Below are 15,584 nucleotides of genomic sequence, written 5' to 3'. Positions count from 1 at the left end.
ATTATAGATGGGATGGCTGAGAGTGAAGATGGTAAGGCTGAGTGTAGATGGTGTTGCTGAGAGTATAGATGGTTTGGCTGAGAGTGAAGATGGTGGGGCTGAGAGTGTAGATGGTGTGGCTGAGAGTGTAGATGGTGTGGCTGAAGGTAGATGTTGTGGCTGAGAGTGAAAATGGTGGGACTGAGACTGTAGATGGTGTGGCTGAGTGTAGATGGTGTGGCTGAGAATGTAGATGGTGTTGCTGAGAGTGTTGATTGTGTGGCTGAGAGTGTAGATGGAAAGGCTGAGAGTATAGATGGTGTGGCTGAGAGGGTAGATGGTGTGGCTGGGAGTGTAGATGTTGTGTCTGAGAGTGTAGATGGTGTGGCTGAGAGTGTAGAAGGTGTGGCTGAGAGTGTAGATGGTGTGGCTGAGAGTGTAGATGGTGTTGCTGAGAGTGTTGATGGTGTGGCTGAGAGTGTAGATGATGTGGCTTAGAGTGTAGATGGTGTGGCTTAGAGTGTAAATGGTGAGGCTGAGAGTATAGATGGTGTGGCTGAGAGTGTATATGGTGTGGCTGCGAATGTAGATGGTGTGACTGAGAGTGTAGATGGTGTGGCTGAGAGTGTAGATGGTGTGGCTTAGAGTGTAGATGGTGTGGCTGCGAGTGTAGATGGTGTGACTGAGAGTGTAGATGGTGTGACTGAGAGTGTAGATGGTGAGGCTTAGAGTGTAGATGTGTGGCTGAGAGTGTAAATGGTGTGGCTGAGAATGTAAATGGTGTGGCTGAGAGTGTAGATGGTGTGGCTGAGAGTGTAGATGGTGTGGCTGAGAGTGTAGATGGTGTGGCTGATAATGTAAATGGTGTGGCTGAGAGTGTAGATAGTGTTGCTGAGTGTAGATGGTGTGGCTGAGAGTGTAAATGGTGTGGCTGAGAGTGTAGATGGTGTACTGAGTGTAAATGGTGTGGCTGAGAGTGTAGATGGTGTTGCTGAGAGTGTTGATTGTGTGGCTGAGAGTGTAGATGGTATGGCTGAGAGTATAGATGGTGTGGCTGAGAGTGTGGATGGTGTGGCTGAGAGTGTAGATGTTGTGTCTGATAGTGTAGATGGTGTGGGTGAAAGTGTAGATGGTGTGGCTGAGAGTGTAGAGGGTGAGGCTGCGAGTGTAGATGGTGTTGCTGAGTGTTGATGGTGTTGCTGAGAGTGTAGATGATGTGGCTTAGAGTGTAGATGGTGTGGCTTGGAGTGTAGATGGTGAGACTGAGAGTCTAGATGGTGTTGCTGAGAGTGTAGATGGTGTGGCATAGAGTGTAGATGGTGTGGCTTAGAGTGTAGATGGTGAGACTGAGAGTGTAGATGGTGTGGCAAAGAGTGTATATGGTATGGCTGCGAGTGTAGATGGTGTGACTGAGAGTGTAGATGGTGTGGCTGAGAGTGTAGATGGTGTAGCTGAGAGTGTAGATGGTGTGGCTGAGAGTGTAGATGGTGTGGCTGAGAGTGTAAATGGTGTGACTGAGAGTGTAGATGGTGTGGCTGAGTGTAGATGGTGTGGCTGAGAGTGTAGATGGTGAGGCTGAGAGTGTAGATGGTGTGGCTGAGAGTGTATATGGTGTGGCTGCGAGTGTAGATGGTGTGACTGAGAGTGTAGATGGTGTGGCTGAGAGTGTAGATGGTGTGGCTGAGAGTGTAGATGGTGTTGCTGAGAGTGTTGATTGTGTGGCTGAGTGTAGATGGAAAGGCTGAGAGTTTAGATGGTGTGGCTGAGAGTGTAGATGGTGTGACTGAGAGTGTAGATGTTGTGTCTGAGAGTGTAGATGGTGTGGCTGAGAGTGTAGAAGGTGTGGCTGAGAGTGTAGATGGTGTGGCTGAGAGTGTAGATGGTGTTGCTGAGAGTGTTGATGGTGTGGCTGAGAGTGTAGATGATGTGGCTTAGAGTGTAGATGGTGTGGCTTAGAGTGTAGATGGTGAGGCTGAGAGAATAGATGGTGTGGCTGAGAGTGTATATGGTGTGACTGCGAGTGTAGATTGCGTGTCTGAGAGTGTAGATCGTGTGGCTGAGAGTGTAGATGGTGTGGCTGAGAGTGTAGATGGTGAGGCTGAGAGTGTTGATTTGTGGCTGAGAGTGAAAATGGTGTGGCTGAGAGTGTAGATGGTGTGGCTGAGAGTGTAGATGGTGTGGCTGAGTGTTGATGGTGTGGCTGACAGTGTAGATGGTGTGGCTGAGAGTGTAGATGGTGTGCCTGAGAGTGAAGATAGTGTGGCTGAGAGTGCATATGGTGTGGCTGAGAGTGTTGATGGTGTGGCTGAGAGTGTAGATGGTGTGGCTGAGTGTTGATCGATGGTGTGGCTGAGAGTGTAGATGGTGTGGCTGAGAGTGTAGATGGTGTCGCTGAGGGTGTAGATGGTGTCGCTGAGAGTGTAGATGGTGTGGCTGAGAGTGTAGATGGTATGGCTGATAGTGTAGATGGTGTTGCTGAGTGTAGATGGTATGGCTGATTGTGTAGATGGTGTGGCTGAGAGTGTAGATCATGTGGCTGAGAGTATTGATGGTATGGCTGATTGTGTTGATGGTGTGGCTGAGTGTAGATAGTGCGGCTGAGTGTAGATGGTGTGCCTCAGTGTGTAAATGGTATTGCTGAGAGTGTTGATGGTGTCGCTGAGAGTGTAGATTGTGTGACTGAGAGTGTAGATGGTGTGGCTGAGAGTGTAGATGGTGTGGCTGAGAGTGTAGATGGTGTGGCTGAGAGTGTAGATGGTGTGGCTGAGTGTAGATGGTGTGGCTGAGAGTGTAGATGGTGTGGCTGAGTGTAGATGGTGTGGCTGAGAGTGTAGATGGTGTGGCTGGTTTATTGGTGGCGCACACCAGTAAACAACATGAAAGTTGATGACCCCAGACAGCTTCTTTATGAATGACATTCAAGCTGTAGATAATATAACGGATATTACCACAAACTCGGAAGACTTTGAAAGAGACATTGACAATATGCCTATGCACTCAGCTCCTGGGCCGGACTCATGGAATTCAATATTCATAAAGAAATGTAAAGTACCAGTAGCGAGAGCACTCAGCGTAATATGGAGAAAGAGCCTGGATACAGGGGAGATACCAGCAGCACTTAAATCTGCAGATATAGCTCCGTTGCACAAGGGGGGGAGTAAAGCCTTGGCAAAAAATTATAGGCCAGTTGCACTAACATCACACATAATAAAAGTGTTTGAAAGAGTGATTAGGAATCAAATTTCTAGTTTTATGGAAAACAATGAATTGCACAATCCAGGACAACATGGATTTAGAGCGGGAAGATCCTGTCTGTCACAGTTACTCAACCATTATGACAAAATCACAGAAGCCCTAGAAGAAAAGCAAAATGCAGATGTTGTATACACAGACCTTGCAAAGGCGTTCGACAAATGTGACCATGGGGTGATAGCTCACAAAATGAGGTCAATGGGAATAACTGGAAAAGTAGGACGCTGGATACTCAATTTCCTGTCGAACAGAACACAAAGAGTAACAGTCAATCAGATAAAATCGAGTCCAAGCGATGTTAAAAGCTCTGTACCTCAAGGTACAGTCCTTGCACCGCTACTGTTCCTTATTCTCATATCTGATATAGACAAAAATATACGCCACAGCTTCGTGTCGTCCTTTGCAGATGACACAAAAATCAGCATGAAAATTACCTCTGCTGAAGACATTGAAAAACTACAAGCAGATGTCAACAAAGTTTTTGATTGGGCAGCAGAAAATAACATGATGTTTAACAGTGATAAATTTCAGGTACTCAGGTACGGCAAAAATGAGGATCTGAAACATAATACAGGGTACAAAACACAATCGAATCTTCCCATAGTAGAAAAACAGCATGTCAAGGATTTGGGAATAATGATGTCCGACGATCTAACGTTTAGGGAGCATAACCAAGCAAATATCGCGTCAGCCAGAAAAATGATCGGATGGATTACGAGAACTTTCAAATCCAGGGATCCCATCACAATGGTTGTACTCTTCAAGTCACTTGTGCTGTCCCGTCTCGAGTACTGCTCAGTACTCACTTCCCCCTTCAGAGCAGGAGAGATTGCTGAAATAGAGGGAATACAGAGAACATATACGGCACGCATAGACGAGATAAAACACCTAAATTATTGGGATCGTCTCAAAGCTCTCCAAATGTACTCTCTAGAAAGGAGACGAGAGAGATACCAAATAATATACACATGGAAAATACTGGAGGGTCAGGTCCCAAATCTACACAGAAAAATAACAACGTACTGGAGTGAACGATATGGAAGAAATGCAAGATTGAACCAGTGAAGAGCAGAGGTGCCATAGGCACAATCAGAGAGCTCTCCATAAACATCAGGGGTCCGCGGTTGTTCAACGTCCTCCCAGCGAGCATAAGAAATATTGCCGGAACAACCGTGGACATCTTCAAGAGAAAACTGGACGGTTTTCTAAGAGAAGTTCCGGATCAGCCGGGCTGTGGTGGGTACGTGGCCCTGCGGGCCGGTCCAAGCAACAGCCTGGTGGACCAAACTCTCACAAGTCGAGCCTGGCCTCGGGCCGGGCTTGGGGAGTAGAAGAACTCCCAGAAACCCATCAACCAGGTATCAACCAACCAGGCTGAGAGTGTAGATGGTGTGCGTGAGAGTGTTGATGGTGTGGCTGAGAGTGTAGATTGTGTGGCTGAAAGTGTAGATGGTGTGGCTGAGAGTGTAGATGGTGTGGCTGCTAGTGTAGATGGTACTTCTGAGAGTGTTGATGGTGTGACTGCGAATGTAGATGGTGTTGCTGAGTGTGTAGATGGTGTGGCTGAGAGTATAGATGGTGTGGCTGAGAGTGTAGATAGTGTGGCTGAGAGTGTAGATGGTGTGGCTGAGAGTGTAGATGGTGTGGCGGAGAGTGTAGATGGTGTTGCTGAGAGTATAGATGGTGTTGCTGAGAGTGAAGATGGTGTGACTGAGAGTGTAGATGGTGTGGCTGAGAGTGTAGATGGTGTGGCTGAGAGTGTAGATGGTGTGGCTGAGAGTGTAAATGGTGTGGCTGAGAGTGTAGATGGTGTGACTGTGAGTGTAGATGGTGTTGGTGAGTGTTGATTGTGTGGCTGAGAGCGTAGATGGTGTGGCTGAGGGTGTAGATGGTGTGGCTGAGCGTGTAGATGGTATGGCGGAGAGTGTAGATAGTATGGCTGAGAGTATAGATGGTGTGGCTTAGAGTGTAGATGGTGTGGCTGAGAGTGTAGATGGTGTGGCTGAGAGTGTAGATGGTGTGGCTGAGAGTGTAGATGTTGTGTCTGAGAGTGTAGACGGTGTGGCTGAGAGTGTAGATGATGTGGCTCAGAGTGTATATGGTGTGGCTGAGAGTTCAGATGGTGTGGCTTGGAGTGTAGATGGTGTGGCTTAGAGTGTAGATGGTGAGGCTGAGAGTGTAGATGGTGTGGCTGAGAGTGTATATGGTGTGGCTGCGAGTGTAGATGGTGTGACTGAGAGTGTAGATGGTGTGGCTGAGAGTGTAGATGGTGTGGCTGAGAGTGTAGATGGTGTCGCTGAGAGTGTAGATGGTGTGGCTGAGAGTGTAGATGGTATGGCTGAGAGTATAGGTGTGGCTGAGAGTGTAGATGGTGTGGCTGAGAGTGTAGATGGTGTGGCTGAGAGTGTAGAAGGTGTTGCTGAGTGTGTAGATGGTGTGGCTGAGAGTATAGGTGTGGCTGAGAGTGTAGATAGTGTGGCTGAGAGTGTAGATGGTGCGGCTGAGAGTGTAGATGGTGTGGCGGAGAGTGTAGATGGTGTTGCTGAGAGTATAGATGGTGTTGCTGAGAGTGAAGATTGTGTGACTGAGAGTGTAGATGGTGTGGCTGAGAGTGTAGATGGTGTGGCTGAGAGTGTAGATGGTGTGGCTGAGAGTGTAGATGGTGTGGCTGAGAGTGTAAATGGTGTGGCTGAGAGTGTAGATGGTGTGACTGAGAGTGTAGATGGTGTTGCTGAGAGTGTTGATTGTGTGGCTGAGAGCGTTGATGGTGTGGCTGAGGGTGTAGATGGTGTGGCGGAGAGTGTAGATAGTATAGCTGAGAGTATAGATGGTGTGGCTGAGAGTGAAGATGGTCTGGCTGAGAGTGTAGATGGTGTGGCTGAGAGTGTAGATGGTGTGGCTGAGAGTGTAGATGTTGTGTTTGAGAGTGTAGATGGTGTGGCTGAGAGTGTAGATGATGTGGCTCAGAGTGTATATGGTGGGGCTGAGAGTGTAGATGGTGTTGCTGAGAGTGTTGATGGTGTGGCTGAGAGTGTAGATGGTGTGGCTTGGAGTGTAGATGGTGTGGCTTAGAGTGTAGATGGTGAGGCTGAGAGTGTAGATGGTGTGGCTGAGAGTGTATATGGTGTGGCTGCGAATGTAGATGGTGTGACTGAGAGTGTAGATGGTGTGGCTGAGAGTGTAGATGGTGTGGCTGAGAGTGTAGATGGTGTGGCTGAGAGTGTAGATGGTGTGGCTGAGAGTGTAGATGGTGTGGCTGAGAGTGTAGATGGTGTGGCTGAGAGTGTAAATGGTGTGGCTGAGAGTGTAGATGGTGTGACTGAGAGTGTAGATGGTGTTGGTGAGAGTGTTGATTGTGTGGCTGAGAGCGTAGATGGTGTGGCTGAGGGTGTAGATGGTGTGGCTGAGAGTGCAGATGGTATGGCGGAGAGTGTAGATAGTATGGCTGAGAGTATAGATGGTGTGGCTGAGAGTGTAGATGGTGTTACTGAGAGTGTAGATGGTGTGGCTGAGAGTGTAGATGGTGTGGCTGAGAGTGTAGATGTTGTGTCTGAGAGTGTAGATCGTGTGGCTGAGAGTGTAGATGATGTGGCTCAGAGTGTATATGGTGTGGCTGAGAGTGTAGATGGTGTGGCTTGGAGTGTAGATGGTGTGGCTTAGAGTGTAGATGGTGAGGCTGAGAGTGTAGATGGTGTGGCTGAGAGTGTATATGGTGTGGCTGCGAGTGTAGATGGTGTGACTGAGAGTGTAGATGGTGTGGCTGAGAGTGTAGATGGTGTGGCTGAGAGTATAGATGGTGTCGCTGAGAGTGTAGATGGTGTGGCTGAGAGTGTAGATGGTATGGCTGATAGTGTAGATGGTGTTGCTGAGTGTAGATGGTATGGCTGATTGTGTAGATGGTGTGGCTGAGAGTGTAGATCGTGTGGCTGAGAGTATTGATGGTATGACTGATTGTGTTGATGGTGTGGCTGAGTGTAGATAGTGTGACTGAGAGTGTAGATGGTGTGGCTGAGAGTGTAGATGGTGTGGCTGAGAGTGTAGATGGTGTGGGTGAGAGTGTTGATGGTGTGGCTGAGTGTAGATTGTGTGGCTGAAAGTGTAGATGGTGTGGCTCAGAGTGTAGATGGTATTGCTGAGAGTGTTGATGGTGTCGTTGAGAGTGTAGATTGTGTGACTGAGAGTGTAGATGGTGTGGCTGAGAGTGTAGATGGTGTGGCTGAGAGTGTAGATGGTGTGGGTGAGAGTGTTGATGGTGTGGCTGAGTGTAGATTGTGTGGCTGAAAGTGTAGATGGTGTGGCTGAGAGTGTAGATGGTGTGGCTGAAAGTGTAGATGGTGTGGCTGAGAGTGTAGAGGGTGAGGCTGAGAGTGTAGATGGCGTTGCTGAGAGTGTTGATGGTGTGGCTGAGAATGTAGATGATGTGGCTTAGAGTGTAGATGGTGTGGCTTGGAGTGTAGATGGTGAGGCTGATAGTGTAGATGGTGTTGCTGAGTGTAGATGGTGTGGCTTAGAGTGTAGATGGTGTGGCTTAGAGTGTAGATGGTGAGACTGAGAATGTAGATGGTGTGGCTGAGAGTGAATATGGTATGGCTGCGAGTGTAGATGGTGTGACTGAGAGTGTAGATGGTGTGGCTGAGAGTGTAGATGGTGTAGCTGAGAGTGTAGATGGTGTGGCTGAGAGTGTAGATGGTGTGGCTGAGAGTGTAAATGGTGCGGCTGAGAGTGTAGATGGTGTGGCTGAGTGTAGGTGGTGTAGCTGAGAGTGTAGATGGTGTTGCTGAGAGTGTTGATTGTGTGGCTGAGAGTGTAGATGGAAAGGCTGAGAGTATAGATGGTGTGGCTGAGAGTGTAGATGGTGTGGCTGAGAGTGTAGATGTTGTGTCTGAGAGTGTAGATGGTGTGGCTGAAAGTGTAGAAGGTGTGGCTGAGAATGTAGATGGTGTGGCTGAGAGTGTAGATGGTATTGCTGAGAGTGTTGATGGTGTGGCTGAGAGTGTAGATGGTATGGCTTAGAGTGTAGATGGTGTGGCTGAGAGAATAGATAGTGTGGCTGAGAGTGTATTTTGTGTGACTGCGAGTGTAGATGGTGCGACTGAGAGTGTAGATGGTGTGGCGGAGAGTGTAGATGGTGTGGCTGAGAGTGTAGATGGTGAGGCTGGGAGTGTTGATTTGTGGCTGAGAGTGTAAATGGTGTGGCTGAGAGTGTAGATGGTGTGGCTGAGAGTGTAGATGGTGTGGCTGAGAGTGTAGATGGTGTGGCTGAGTGTTGATTGTGTGGCTGAGAGTGTAGATGGTGTGGCTGAGTGTTGATTGTGTGGCTGAGAGTGCATATGGTGTGGCTGAGAGTGTTGATGGTGTGGCTGAGAGTGTAGATGGTGTGGCTGAGTGTTGATGGTGTGGCTGTGAGTGTAGATGGTGTCGCTGAGAGTGTAGATGGTGTCGCTGAGAGTGTAGATGGTGTGGCTAAGAGTGTAAATGGTGTGGCTGAGAGTGTAGATGGTGTGACTGAGAGTGTATATGGTGTCGCTGAGAGTGGAGATGATGTGGTTGAGAGTGTTGATGGTGTGGCTGAGAGTGTAGATGGTGTCGCTGAGAGAGTAGATGGTGTGGCTGAGAGTGTAGATGGTATGGCTGATAGTGTAGATGGTGTTGCTGAGTATAGATGGTATGGCTGATTGTGTAGATGGTGTGGCTGAGAGTGTAGATCATGTGGCTGAGAGAATTGATGGTATGGCTGATTGTGTTGATGGTGTGGCTGAGTGTAGATAGTGCGGCTGAGTGTAGATGGTGTGCCTCAGAGTGTAGATGGTATTGCTGAGAGTGTTGATGGTGTCGCTGAAAGTGTAGATGGTGTGGGTGAGAGTGTTGATGGTGTGGCTGAGAGTGTAGATTGTGTGGCTGAAAGTGTAGATGGTGTGGCTGAGAGTGTAGATGGTGTGGCTGCGAGTGTAGATGGTACTTCTGAGAGTGTTGGTGTGACTGCGAATGTAGATGGTGTTGCTGAGTGTGTAGATGGTGTGGCTGAGAGTATAGATGGTGTGGCTGAGAGTGAAGATGGTGTTGCTGAGTGTGTTGATTGTGTGGCTGAGAGTGTAGATGGTATGGCTGAGAGTATAGATGGTGTGGCTGAGAGTGTGGATGGTGTGGCTGAGAGTGTATGTGTTGTGTCTGAGAGTGTTGATGGTGTGGCTGAGAGTGTAGATGGTGTGGCTGAGAGTGTAGATGGTGTGGCTGAGAGTGTAGATGGTGCTGCTGAGAGTGTTGATGGTGTGGCTGAGAGTGTAGATGATGTGGCTTAGAGTGTAGATGGTGTTGCTTGGAGTGTAGATGGTGTGGCTGAGAGTGTAGATGGTGTTGCTGAGAGTGTTGATTGTGTGGCTGAGAGTGTAGATGGAAAGGCTGAGAGTATAGATGGTGTGGCTGAGAGTGTAGATGGTGTGGCTGAGAGTGTAGATGGTGTGTAGATGGTGTGGCTGAGAGTGTAGATAGTGTGGCTGAGAGTGTAGATGGTGTGGCTGAGAGTGTAGATGGTGTTGCTGAGAGTGTTGATGGTGTGGCTGAGAGTGTAGATGATGTGGCTTAGAGTGTAGATGGTGTGGCTTAGAGTGTAGATGGTGAGGCTGAGAGTATAGATGGTGTGGCTGAGAGTGTATATGGTGTGGCTGCGAGTGTAGATGGTGTGACGGAGAGTGTAGATGGTGTGGCTGAGAGTGTAGATGGTGTGGCTGAGAGTGTTGATGGTGTGGCTGAGAGTGTAGATGGTGTGGCTGAGTGTTGATGGTGTGGCTGAGAGTGTAGATGGTGTGGCTGAGAGTGTAGATGGTGTCGCTGAGAGTGTAGATGGTGTCGCTGAGAGTGTAGATGGTGTGGCTAAGAGTGTAAATGGTGTTGCTGAGAGTGTAGATGGTGTGATTGAGAGTGTATATGGTGTCGCTGAGAGTGGAGATGATGTGGTTGAGAGTGTTGATGGTGTGGCTGAGAGTGTAGATGGTGTCGCTGAGAGTGTAGATGGTGTGGCTGAGAGTGTAGATGGTATGGCTGATAGTGTAGATGGTGTTGCTGAGTGTAGATGGTATGGCTGATTGTGTAGATGGTGTGGCTGAGAGTGTAGATCATGTGGCTGAGAGTGTTGATGGTATGGCTGATTGTGTTGATGGTGTGGCTGAGTGTAGATAGTGCGGCTGAGTGTAGATGGTGTGCCTCAGAGTGTAGATGATATTGCTGAGAGGGTTGATGGTGTCGCAGAGAGTGTAGATTGTGTGACTGAGAGTGTAGATGGTGTGGCTGAGAGTGTAGATGGTGTGGCTGAGAGTGTAGATGGTGTGGGTGAGAGTGTTGATGGTGTGGCTGAGAGTGTAGATTGTGTGGCTGAAAGTGTAGATGGTGTGGCTGAGAGTGTAGATGGTGTGGCTGCGAGTGTAGATGCTATTTCAGAGAGTGTTGATGGTGTGACTGCGAATGTAGATGGTGTTGCTGAGTGTGTAGATGGTGTGGCTGAGAGTATAGATGGTGTGGCTGAGAGTGTAGATGGTGTGGTTGAGAGTGTAGATGGTGTGGCTGAGAGTGTAGATGGTGTGGCTTAGAGTGTAGATGGTGTTGCTGAGAGTATAGATGGTGTTCCTGAGAGTGAAGATGGTGTGACTGAGAGTGTAGATGGTGTGGCTGAGAGTGTAGATGGTGTGGCTAAGAGTGTAGATGGTGGGGCTGAGAGTGTAGATGGTGTGGCTGAGAGTGTAAATGGTGATTCTGAGAGTGTAGATGGTTTGACTGAGAGTGTAGATGGTGTTGCTGAGAGTGTTGATTGTGTGGCTGAGAGCGTAGATGGTGTGGCTGAGGGTGTAGATGGTGTGGCTGAGAGTGTAGATGGTGTGGCGGAGAGTGTAGATAGTATGGCTGAGAGTATAGATGGTGTGGCTGAGAGTGTAAATGGTGTGGCTGAGAGTGTAGATGGTGTGGCTGAGAGTGTAGATGGTGTGGCTGAGAGTGTAGATGTTGTGTCTGAGAGTGTAGATGGTGTGGCTGAGAGTGTAGATAATGTGGCTCAGAGTGTATATGGTGTGGCTGAGAGTGTAGATGGTGTTGCTGAGAGTGTTGATGGTGTGGCTGAGAGTGTAGATGGTGTGGCTTAGAGTGTAGATGGTGTGACTTAGAGTGTAGATGGTGAGGCTGAGAGCGTAGATGGTGTGGCTGAGAGTGTATATGGTGTGGCTGCGAGTGTATGGTGTGACTGAGAGTGTAGATGGTGTGGCTGAGAGTGTAGATGGTGTGGCAGAGAGTGTAGATGGTATGACTGATTGTGTTGATGGTGTGGCTGAGTGTAGATAGTGCGGCTGAGTGTAGATGGTGTGCCTAAGAGTGTAGATGGTATTGCTGAGAGTGTTGATGGTGTCGCTGAAAGTGTAGATTGTGTGACTGAGAGTGTAGATGGTGTGGCTGAGAGTGTAGATGGTGTGGCTGAGAGTGTAGATGGTGTGGCTGAGAGTGTAGATGGTGTGGGTGAGAGTGTTGATGTTGTGGCTGAGAGTGTAGATTGTGTGGCTGAGAGTGTAGATGGTGTGGCTGAGAGTGTAGATGGTGTGGGTGAGAGTGTTGATGTTGTGGCTGAGAGTGTAGATTGTGTGGCTGAAAGTGTAGATGGTGTGGCTGAGAGTGTAGATGGTGTGGCTGCGAGTGTAGATGGTACTTCTGAGAGTGTTGATGGTGTGACTGCGAATGTAGATGGTGTTGCTGAGTGTGTAGATGGTGTGGCTGAGAGTATAGATGGTGTGGCTGAGAGTGTAGATGGTGTGGCTGAGAGTGTAGATGGTGTGGCTGAGAGTGTAGATGGTGTGGCGGAGAGTGTAGATGGTGTTGCTGAGAGTATAGATGGTGTTGCTGAGAGTGAAGATGGTGTGACTGAGAGTGTAGATGGTGTGGCTGAGAGTGTAGATGGTGTGGCTGAGAGTGTAGATGGTGTGGCTGAGAGTGTAGATGGTGTGGCTGAGAGTGTAAATGGTGTGGCTTAGAGTGTAGATGGTGTGACTGAGAGTGTAGATGATGTTGCTGAGTATTGATTGTGTGGCTGAGAGCGTAGATGGTGTGGCTGAGGGTGTAGATGGTGTGGCTGAGAGTGTAGATGGTGTGGCGGAGAGTGTAGATAATATGGCTGAGAGTATAGATGGTGTGGCTGAGAGTGTAGATGGTGTGGCTGAGAGTGTAGATGATGTGGCTGAGAGTGTAGATGGTGTGGCTGAGAGTGTAGATGGTGTGGCTGAGAGTGTAGATGATGTTGCTCAGAGTGTTTATGGTGTGCTGAGAGTGTAGATGGTGTTGCTGAGAGTGTTGATGGTGTGGCTGAGAGTGTAGATGGTGTGGCTTAGAGTGTAGATGGTGGGGCTTAGAGTGTAGATGGTGAGGCTGAGAGTGTAGATGGTGTGGCTGAGAGTGTATATGGTGTGGCTGCGAGTGTAGATGGTGTGACTGAGAGTGTAGATGGTGTGGCTGAGAGTGTAGATGGTGTGGCTGAGAGTGTAGATGATGTGGCTGAGAGTGTAGATGGTGTGACTGAGAGTGTAAATGGTGTGGCTGAGAGTGTAGATGGTGTGACTGAGTGTAGATGGTGTGACTGAGAGTGTAAATGGTGTGGCTGAGAGAGTTTAAATGCTGTGGCTGAGTGTAAATGGTGTGGCTGAGAGTGTAGATGGTGTTGCTGAGAGTGTTGATTGTGTGGCTGAGAGTGTAGATGGTTTGGGTGAGAGTATAGATGGTGTGGCTGAGAGTGTGGATGGTGTGGCTGAGAGTGTAGGTGTTGTGTCTGAGAGTGTTGATGGTGTTGCTGAGAGTGTAGATGGTGTGGCTGAGAGTGTAGATGGTGTGGCTGAGAGTGTAGATGGTGTTGCTGAGAGTGTTGATGGTGTGGCTGAGAGTGTAGATGATGTGGCTTAGAGTGTAGATGGTGTTGCTTGGAGTGTAGATGGTGTGGCTGAGAGTGTAGATGGTGTTGCTGAGTGTTGATTGCGTGGCTTAGAGTGTAGATGGAAAGGCTGAGAGTATAGATGGTGTGGCTGAGAGTGAAGATGGTGTGGCTGAGAGTGTAGATGTTGTGGCTTAGAGTGTAGATGGTGTGGCTTAGAGTGTAGATGGTGTGGCTGAGAGTGTAGATGGTGAGGCTGAGAGTATAGATGGTGAGGCTGAGAGTATAGATGGTGTGGCTGAGAGTGTATATGGTGTGGCTGCGAGTGTAGATGGTGTGACTGAGAGTGTAGATGGTGTAGATGAGAGTGTAGATGGTGTGGCTGAGAGTGTAGATGGTGAGGCTCAGAGTGTAGATGGTGTGGCTGAGAGTGTAGATGGTGTGGCTGAGTGTAGATGGTGTGGCTGAGAGTGTAGATGGTGTTGCTGAGAGTGTAGATGGTGTGGCTGAGAGTGTAGATGGTGTGGCTGAGAGTGTAGATGGTGAGCCTGAGAGTGTAGATGGTTTGGCTGAGAGTTTTGATGGTATGGCTGATAGTGATGATGTTGTGGCTGTGTGTAGATGATGTGCCTCTGAGTGTAGATAGTGTGGCTGAGAGTGTAGATGGTGTGGCTGAGAGTGTAGATGGTGTAGCTGAGAGTGTAGATGGTTTGGCTGAGAGTTTTGATGGTATGGTTGTGAGTGTAGATGGTATAGCTGATAGTGTAGATGGTGTGGCTGCGAGTAAAGATTGTGTGCCTCTGAGTGTAGATGGTGTGGCTGAGAGTGTAGATGGTGTTGCTGAGAGTGTAGATGGTGTGGCTGAGAGTGTAGATGGTGTGGCTGAGAGTGTAGATGGTGAGCCTGAGAGTGTAGATGGTTTGGCTGAGAGTTTTGATGGTATGGCTGATAGTGATGATGTTGTGGCTGTGTGTAGATGATGTGCCTCTGAGTGTAGATAGTGTGGCTGAGAGTGTAGATGGTGTGGCTGAGAGTGTAGATGGTGTAGCTGAGAGTGTAGATGGTTTGGCTGAGAGTTTTGATGGTATGGTTGTGAGTGTAGATGGTATAGCTGATAGTGTAGATGGTGTGGCTGCGAGTAAAGATTGTGTGCCTCTGAGTGTAGATGGTGTGGCTGAGAGTGTAGATGGTGTTGCTGAGAGTGTAGATGGTGTGGTTGAGAGTGTAGATGGTGTGGCTGAGAGTGTAGATGGTGAGGCTGAGAGTGTAGATGGTGTGGCTGAGAGTGTATATGGTGTGGCTACGAGTGTAGATGGTGTGGCTGAGAGTGTAGATGGTGTGGCTGAGAGAGTAGATGGTTTGGCTGAGAGTGTAGATGGTTTGGCTGAGAGTTTTGATGGTATGGCTGATAGTGATGATGTTGTGGCTGAGTGTTGATGATGTGCCTCTGAGTGCAGATGGTGTGGCTGAGAGTGTAGATGGTGTGGCTGAGAGTGTAGATGGTGTGGCTGAGAGTGTAGACGGTTTGGCTGAGAGTTTTGATGGTATGGCTGAGAGTGTAGATGGTATAGCTGATAGTGTAGATGGTGTGGCTGCGAGTAAAGATTGGGTGCCTCTGAGTGTAGATGGTGTGGCTGATAGTGTAGATGGTGTGGCTGAGAGTGTAGATGTTGTGTCTGAGAGTGTAGATGGTGTAGCTGAGAGTGTAGATTTTGTGTCTGATAGTGTACATGGTGTGGCTGAGAGTGTAAATAATGTGTCTGAGAGTGTAGATGGTGTGGCTGAGAGTGCAGATGATATTGCTGAGAGTGTAGATGGTGTGGCTGATAGTTTAGATGGTATGGCTGAGAGTGTTGATGGTGTGGCTGAGAGTGTAGATGGTGTAGCTGAGAGTGTGTAAGAGAAGTGTGTGTGTGTGTAGGCAGTGTTGCTTAGCGGGGAAGGAGAGTAGCACTTGTAAGTATGTTTGCTGAGCTTAGCAGAGTGCTCAGCATGAATAGCGTGCTAGGGGGAGGTTGGCCACACCCTCTTAGGGTTTAGAGGGTGTTGGTCACCCCCTCCTCGGGTGTAGAGGGTGTTGGTCACCCCCTCCTCGGGTGTAGAGGGTGTTGGTCACCCCCTTCTCGGGTGTAGAGGGTGTTGGTCACCCCCTCCTCGGGTGTAGAGGATGTTGGTCACCCCCTCCTCGGGTGTAGAGGGTGTTGGTCACCCCCTCCTCGGGTGTAGAGGGTGTTGGTCACCCCTTCCTCGGGTGTAGAGGGTGTTGGTCACCCCTTCCTCGGGTGTAGAGGGTGTTGGTCACCACCTCCTCGGGTGTAGAGGGTGTTGGTCACCCCCTCCTCGGGTGTAGAGGGTGTTGGTCACCCCCTCCTCGGGTGTAGAGGGTGTTGGTCACCCCCTCCTCGGGTGTAGAGGGTGTTGGTCACCCCCTCCTCGGGTGTAGAGGGTGTTGGTCACCCCC

The 15,584-nt window shown here is 49.0% G+C and overlaps 4 protein-coding genes across 4 annotated transcripts; all 4 read left to right on the top strand.

The window, feature by feature from the left end:
- Positions 1-28: 28 nt before the first annotated feature.
- LOC138367152 (SUMO-interacting motif-containing protein 1-like) lies at positions 29-6,303 on the top strand. The gene is made up of 5 exons (XM_069328557.1): positions 29-146; positions 1,525-1,667; positions 5,197-5,374; positions 5,456-5,637; positions 5,989-6,303. The coding sequence occupies exons 1-5, from the start codon at positions 29-31 to the stop codon at positions 6,301-6,303; spliced, it is 936 nt and encodes a 311-aa protein (XP_069184658.1).
- Positions 6,304-7,459: 1,156 nt separating this feature from the next.
- Positions 7,460-11,360, top strand: LOC138367151 (uncharacterized). Its single transcript, XM_069328556.1, has 7 exons — positions 7,460-7,642; positions 7,764-7,892; positions 8,077-8,233; positions 8,728-8,896; positions 10,088-10,277; positions 10,437-10,557; positions 11,053-11,360. The coding sequence occupies exons 1-7, from the start codon at positions 7,460-7,462 to the stop codon at positions 11,358-11,360; spliced, it is 1,257 nt and encodes a 418-aa protein (XP_069184657.1).
- Positions 11,361-11,409: 49 nt separating this feature from the next.
- On the top strand, positions 11,410-14,103 carry LOC138367150 (uncharacterized). Its single transcript, XM_069328554.1, has 3 exons — positions 11,410-11,515; positions 12,305-12,454; positions 13,745-14,103. Exons 1-3 carry the CDS (start codon positions 11,410-11,412, stop codon positions 14,101-14,103), a joined length of 615 nt encoding a protein of 204 aa, XP_069184655.1.
- A 437-nt stretch (positions 14,104-14,540) lies between these two features.
- LOC138367149 (uncharacterized) lies at positions 14,541-15,023 on the top strand. Its single transcript, XM_069328553.1, has one exon. The coding sequence runs from the start codon at positions 14,541-14,543 to the stop codon at positions 15,021-15,023; it is 483 nt and encodes a 160-aa protein (XP_069184654.1).
- The last annotated feature ends 561 nt before the right edge of the window (positions 15,024-15,584 follow it).

The sequence above is a fragment of the Procambarus clarkii genome, chromosome 21 (genome assembly GCF_040958095.1).
Source record: "Procambarus clarkii isolate CNS0578487 chromosome 21, FALCON_Pclarkii_2.0, whole genome shotgun sequence".
Taxonomy (NCBI): domain Eukaryota; kingdom Metazoa; phylum Arthropoda; class Malacostraca; order Decapoda; family Cambaridae; genus Procambarus; species Procambarus clarkii.
The sequence above is the reverse complement of the archived record's forward strand: the minus strand, read 5'-3'. Positions and strand labels throughout refer to the sequence as shown.

Bases quoted from the DNA above. Each gene is read 5' to 3' on its own strand.
- LOC138367152 (XM_069328557.1), top strand. From the start codon at position 29: ATGGTAAGGCTGAGTGTAGATGGTGTTGCTGAGAGTATAGATGGTTTG. The intron at 1,668-5,196 runs GTAGATGGTGTT...GGTGTGGCTTAG, and splicing joins TAGATGGTGTGGCTGAGAGT to AGTGTAGATGGTGTGGCTGA. The intron at 5,375-5,455 runs GTGTGGCTTAGA...CTGCGAGTGTAG, and splicing joins TGTGGCTTGGAGTGTAGATG to ATGGTGTGACTGAGAGTGTA.
- LOC138367151 (XM_069328556.1), top strand. From the start codon at position 7,460: ATGGTGTGGGTGAGAGTGTTGATGGTGTGGCTGAGTGTAGATTGTGTG. The intron at 8,234-8,727 runs GTATGGCTTAGA...CTGAGAGTGTAG, and splicing joins TGTGGCTGAGAGTGTAGATG to ATGGTGTGACTGAGAGTGTA. The intron at 10,278-10,436 runs GTAGATGGTGTT...GGTGTGCCTCAG, and splicing joins TAGATGGTATGGCTGATAGT to AGTGTAGATGATATTGCTGA.
- LOC138367150 (XM_069328554.1), top strand. From the start codon at position 11,410: ATGGTGTGGCTGAGAGTGTATATGGTGTGGCTGCGAGTGTATGGTGTG. The intron at 11,516-12,304 runs GTATGACTGATT...CTGAGAGCGTAG, and splicing joins TGTGGCAGAGAGTGTAGATG to ATGGTGTGGCTGAGGGTGTA. The intron at 12,455-13,744 runs GTGTGGCTGAGA...GGCTGTGTGTAG, and splicing joins TGTGGCTGAGAGTGTAGATG to ATGATGTGCCTCTGAGTGTA.
- LOC138367149 (XM_069328553.1), top strand. From the start codon at position 14,541: ATGTTGTGGCTGAGTGTTGATGATGTGCCTCTGAGTGCAGATGGTGTG.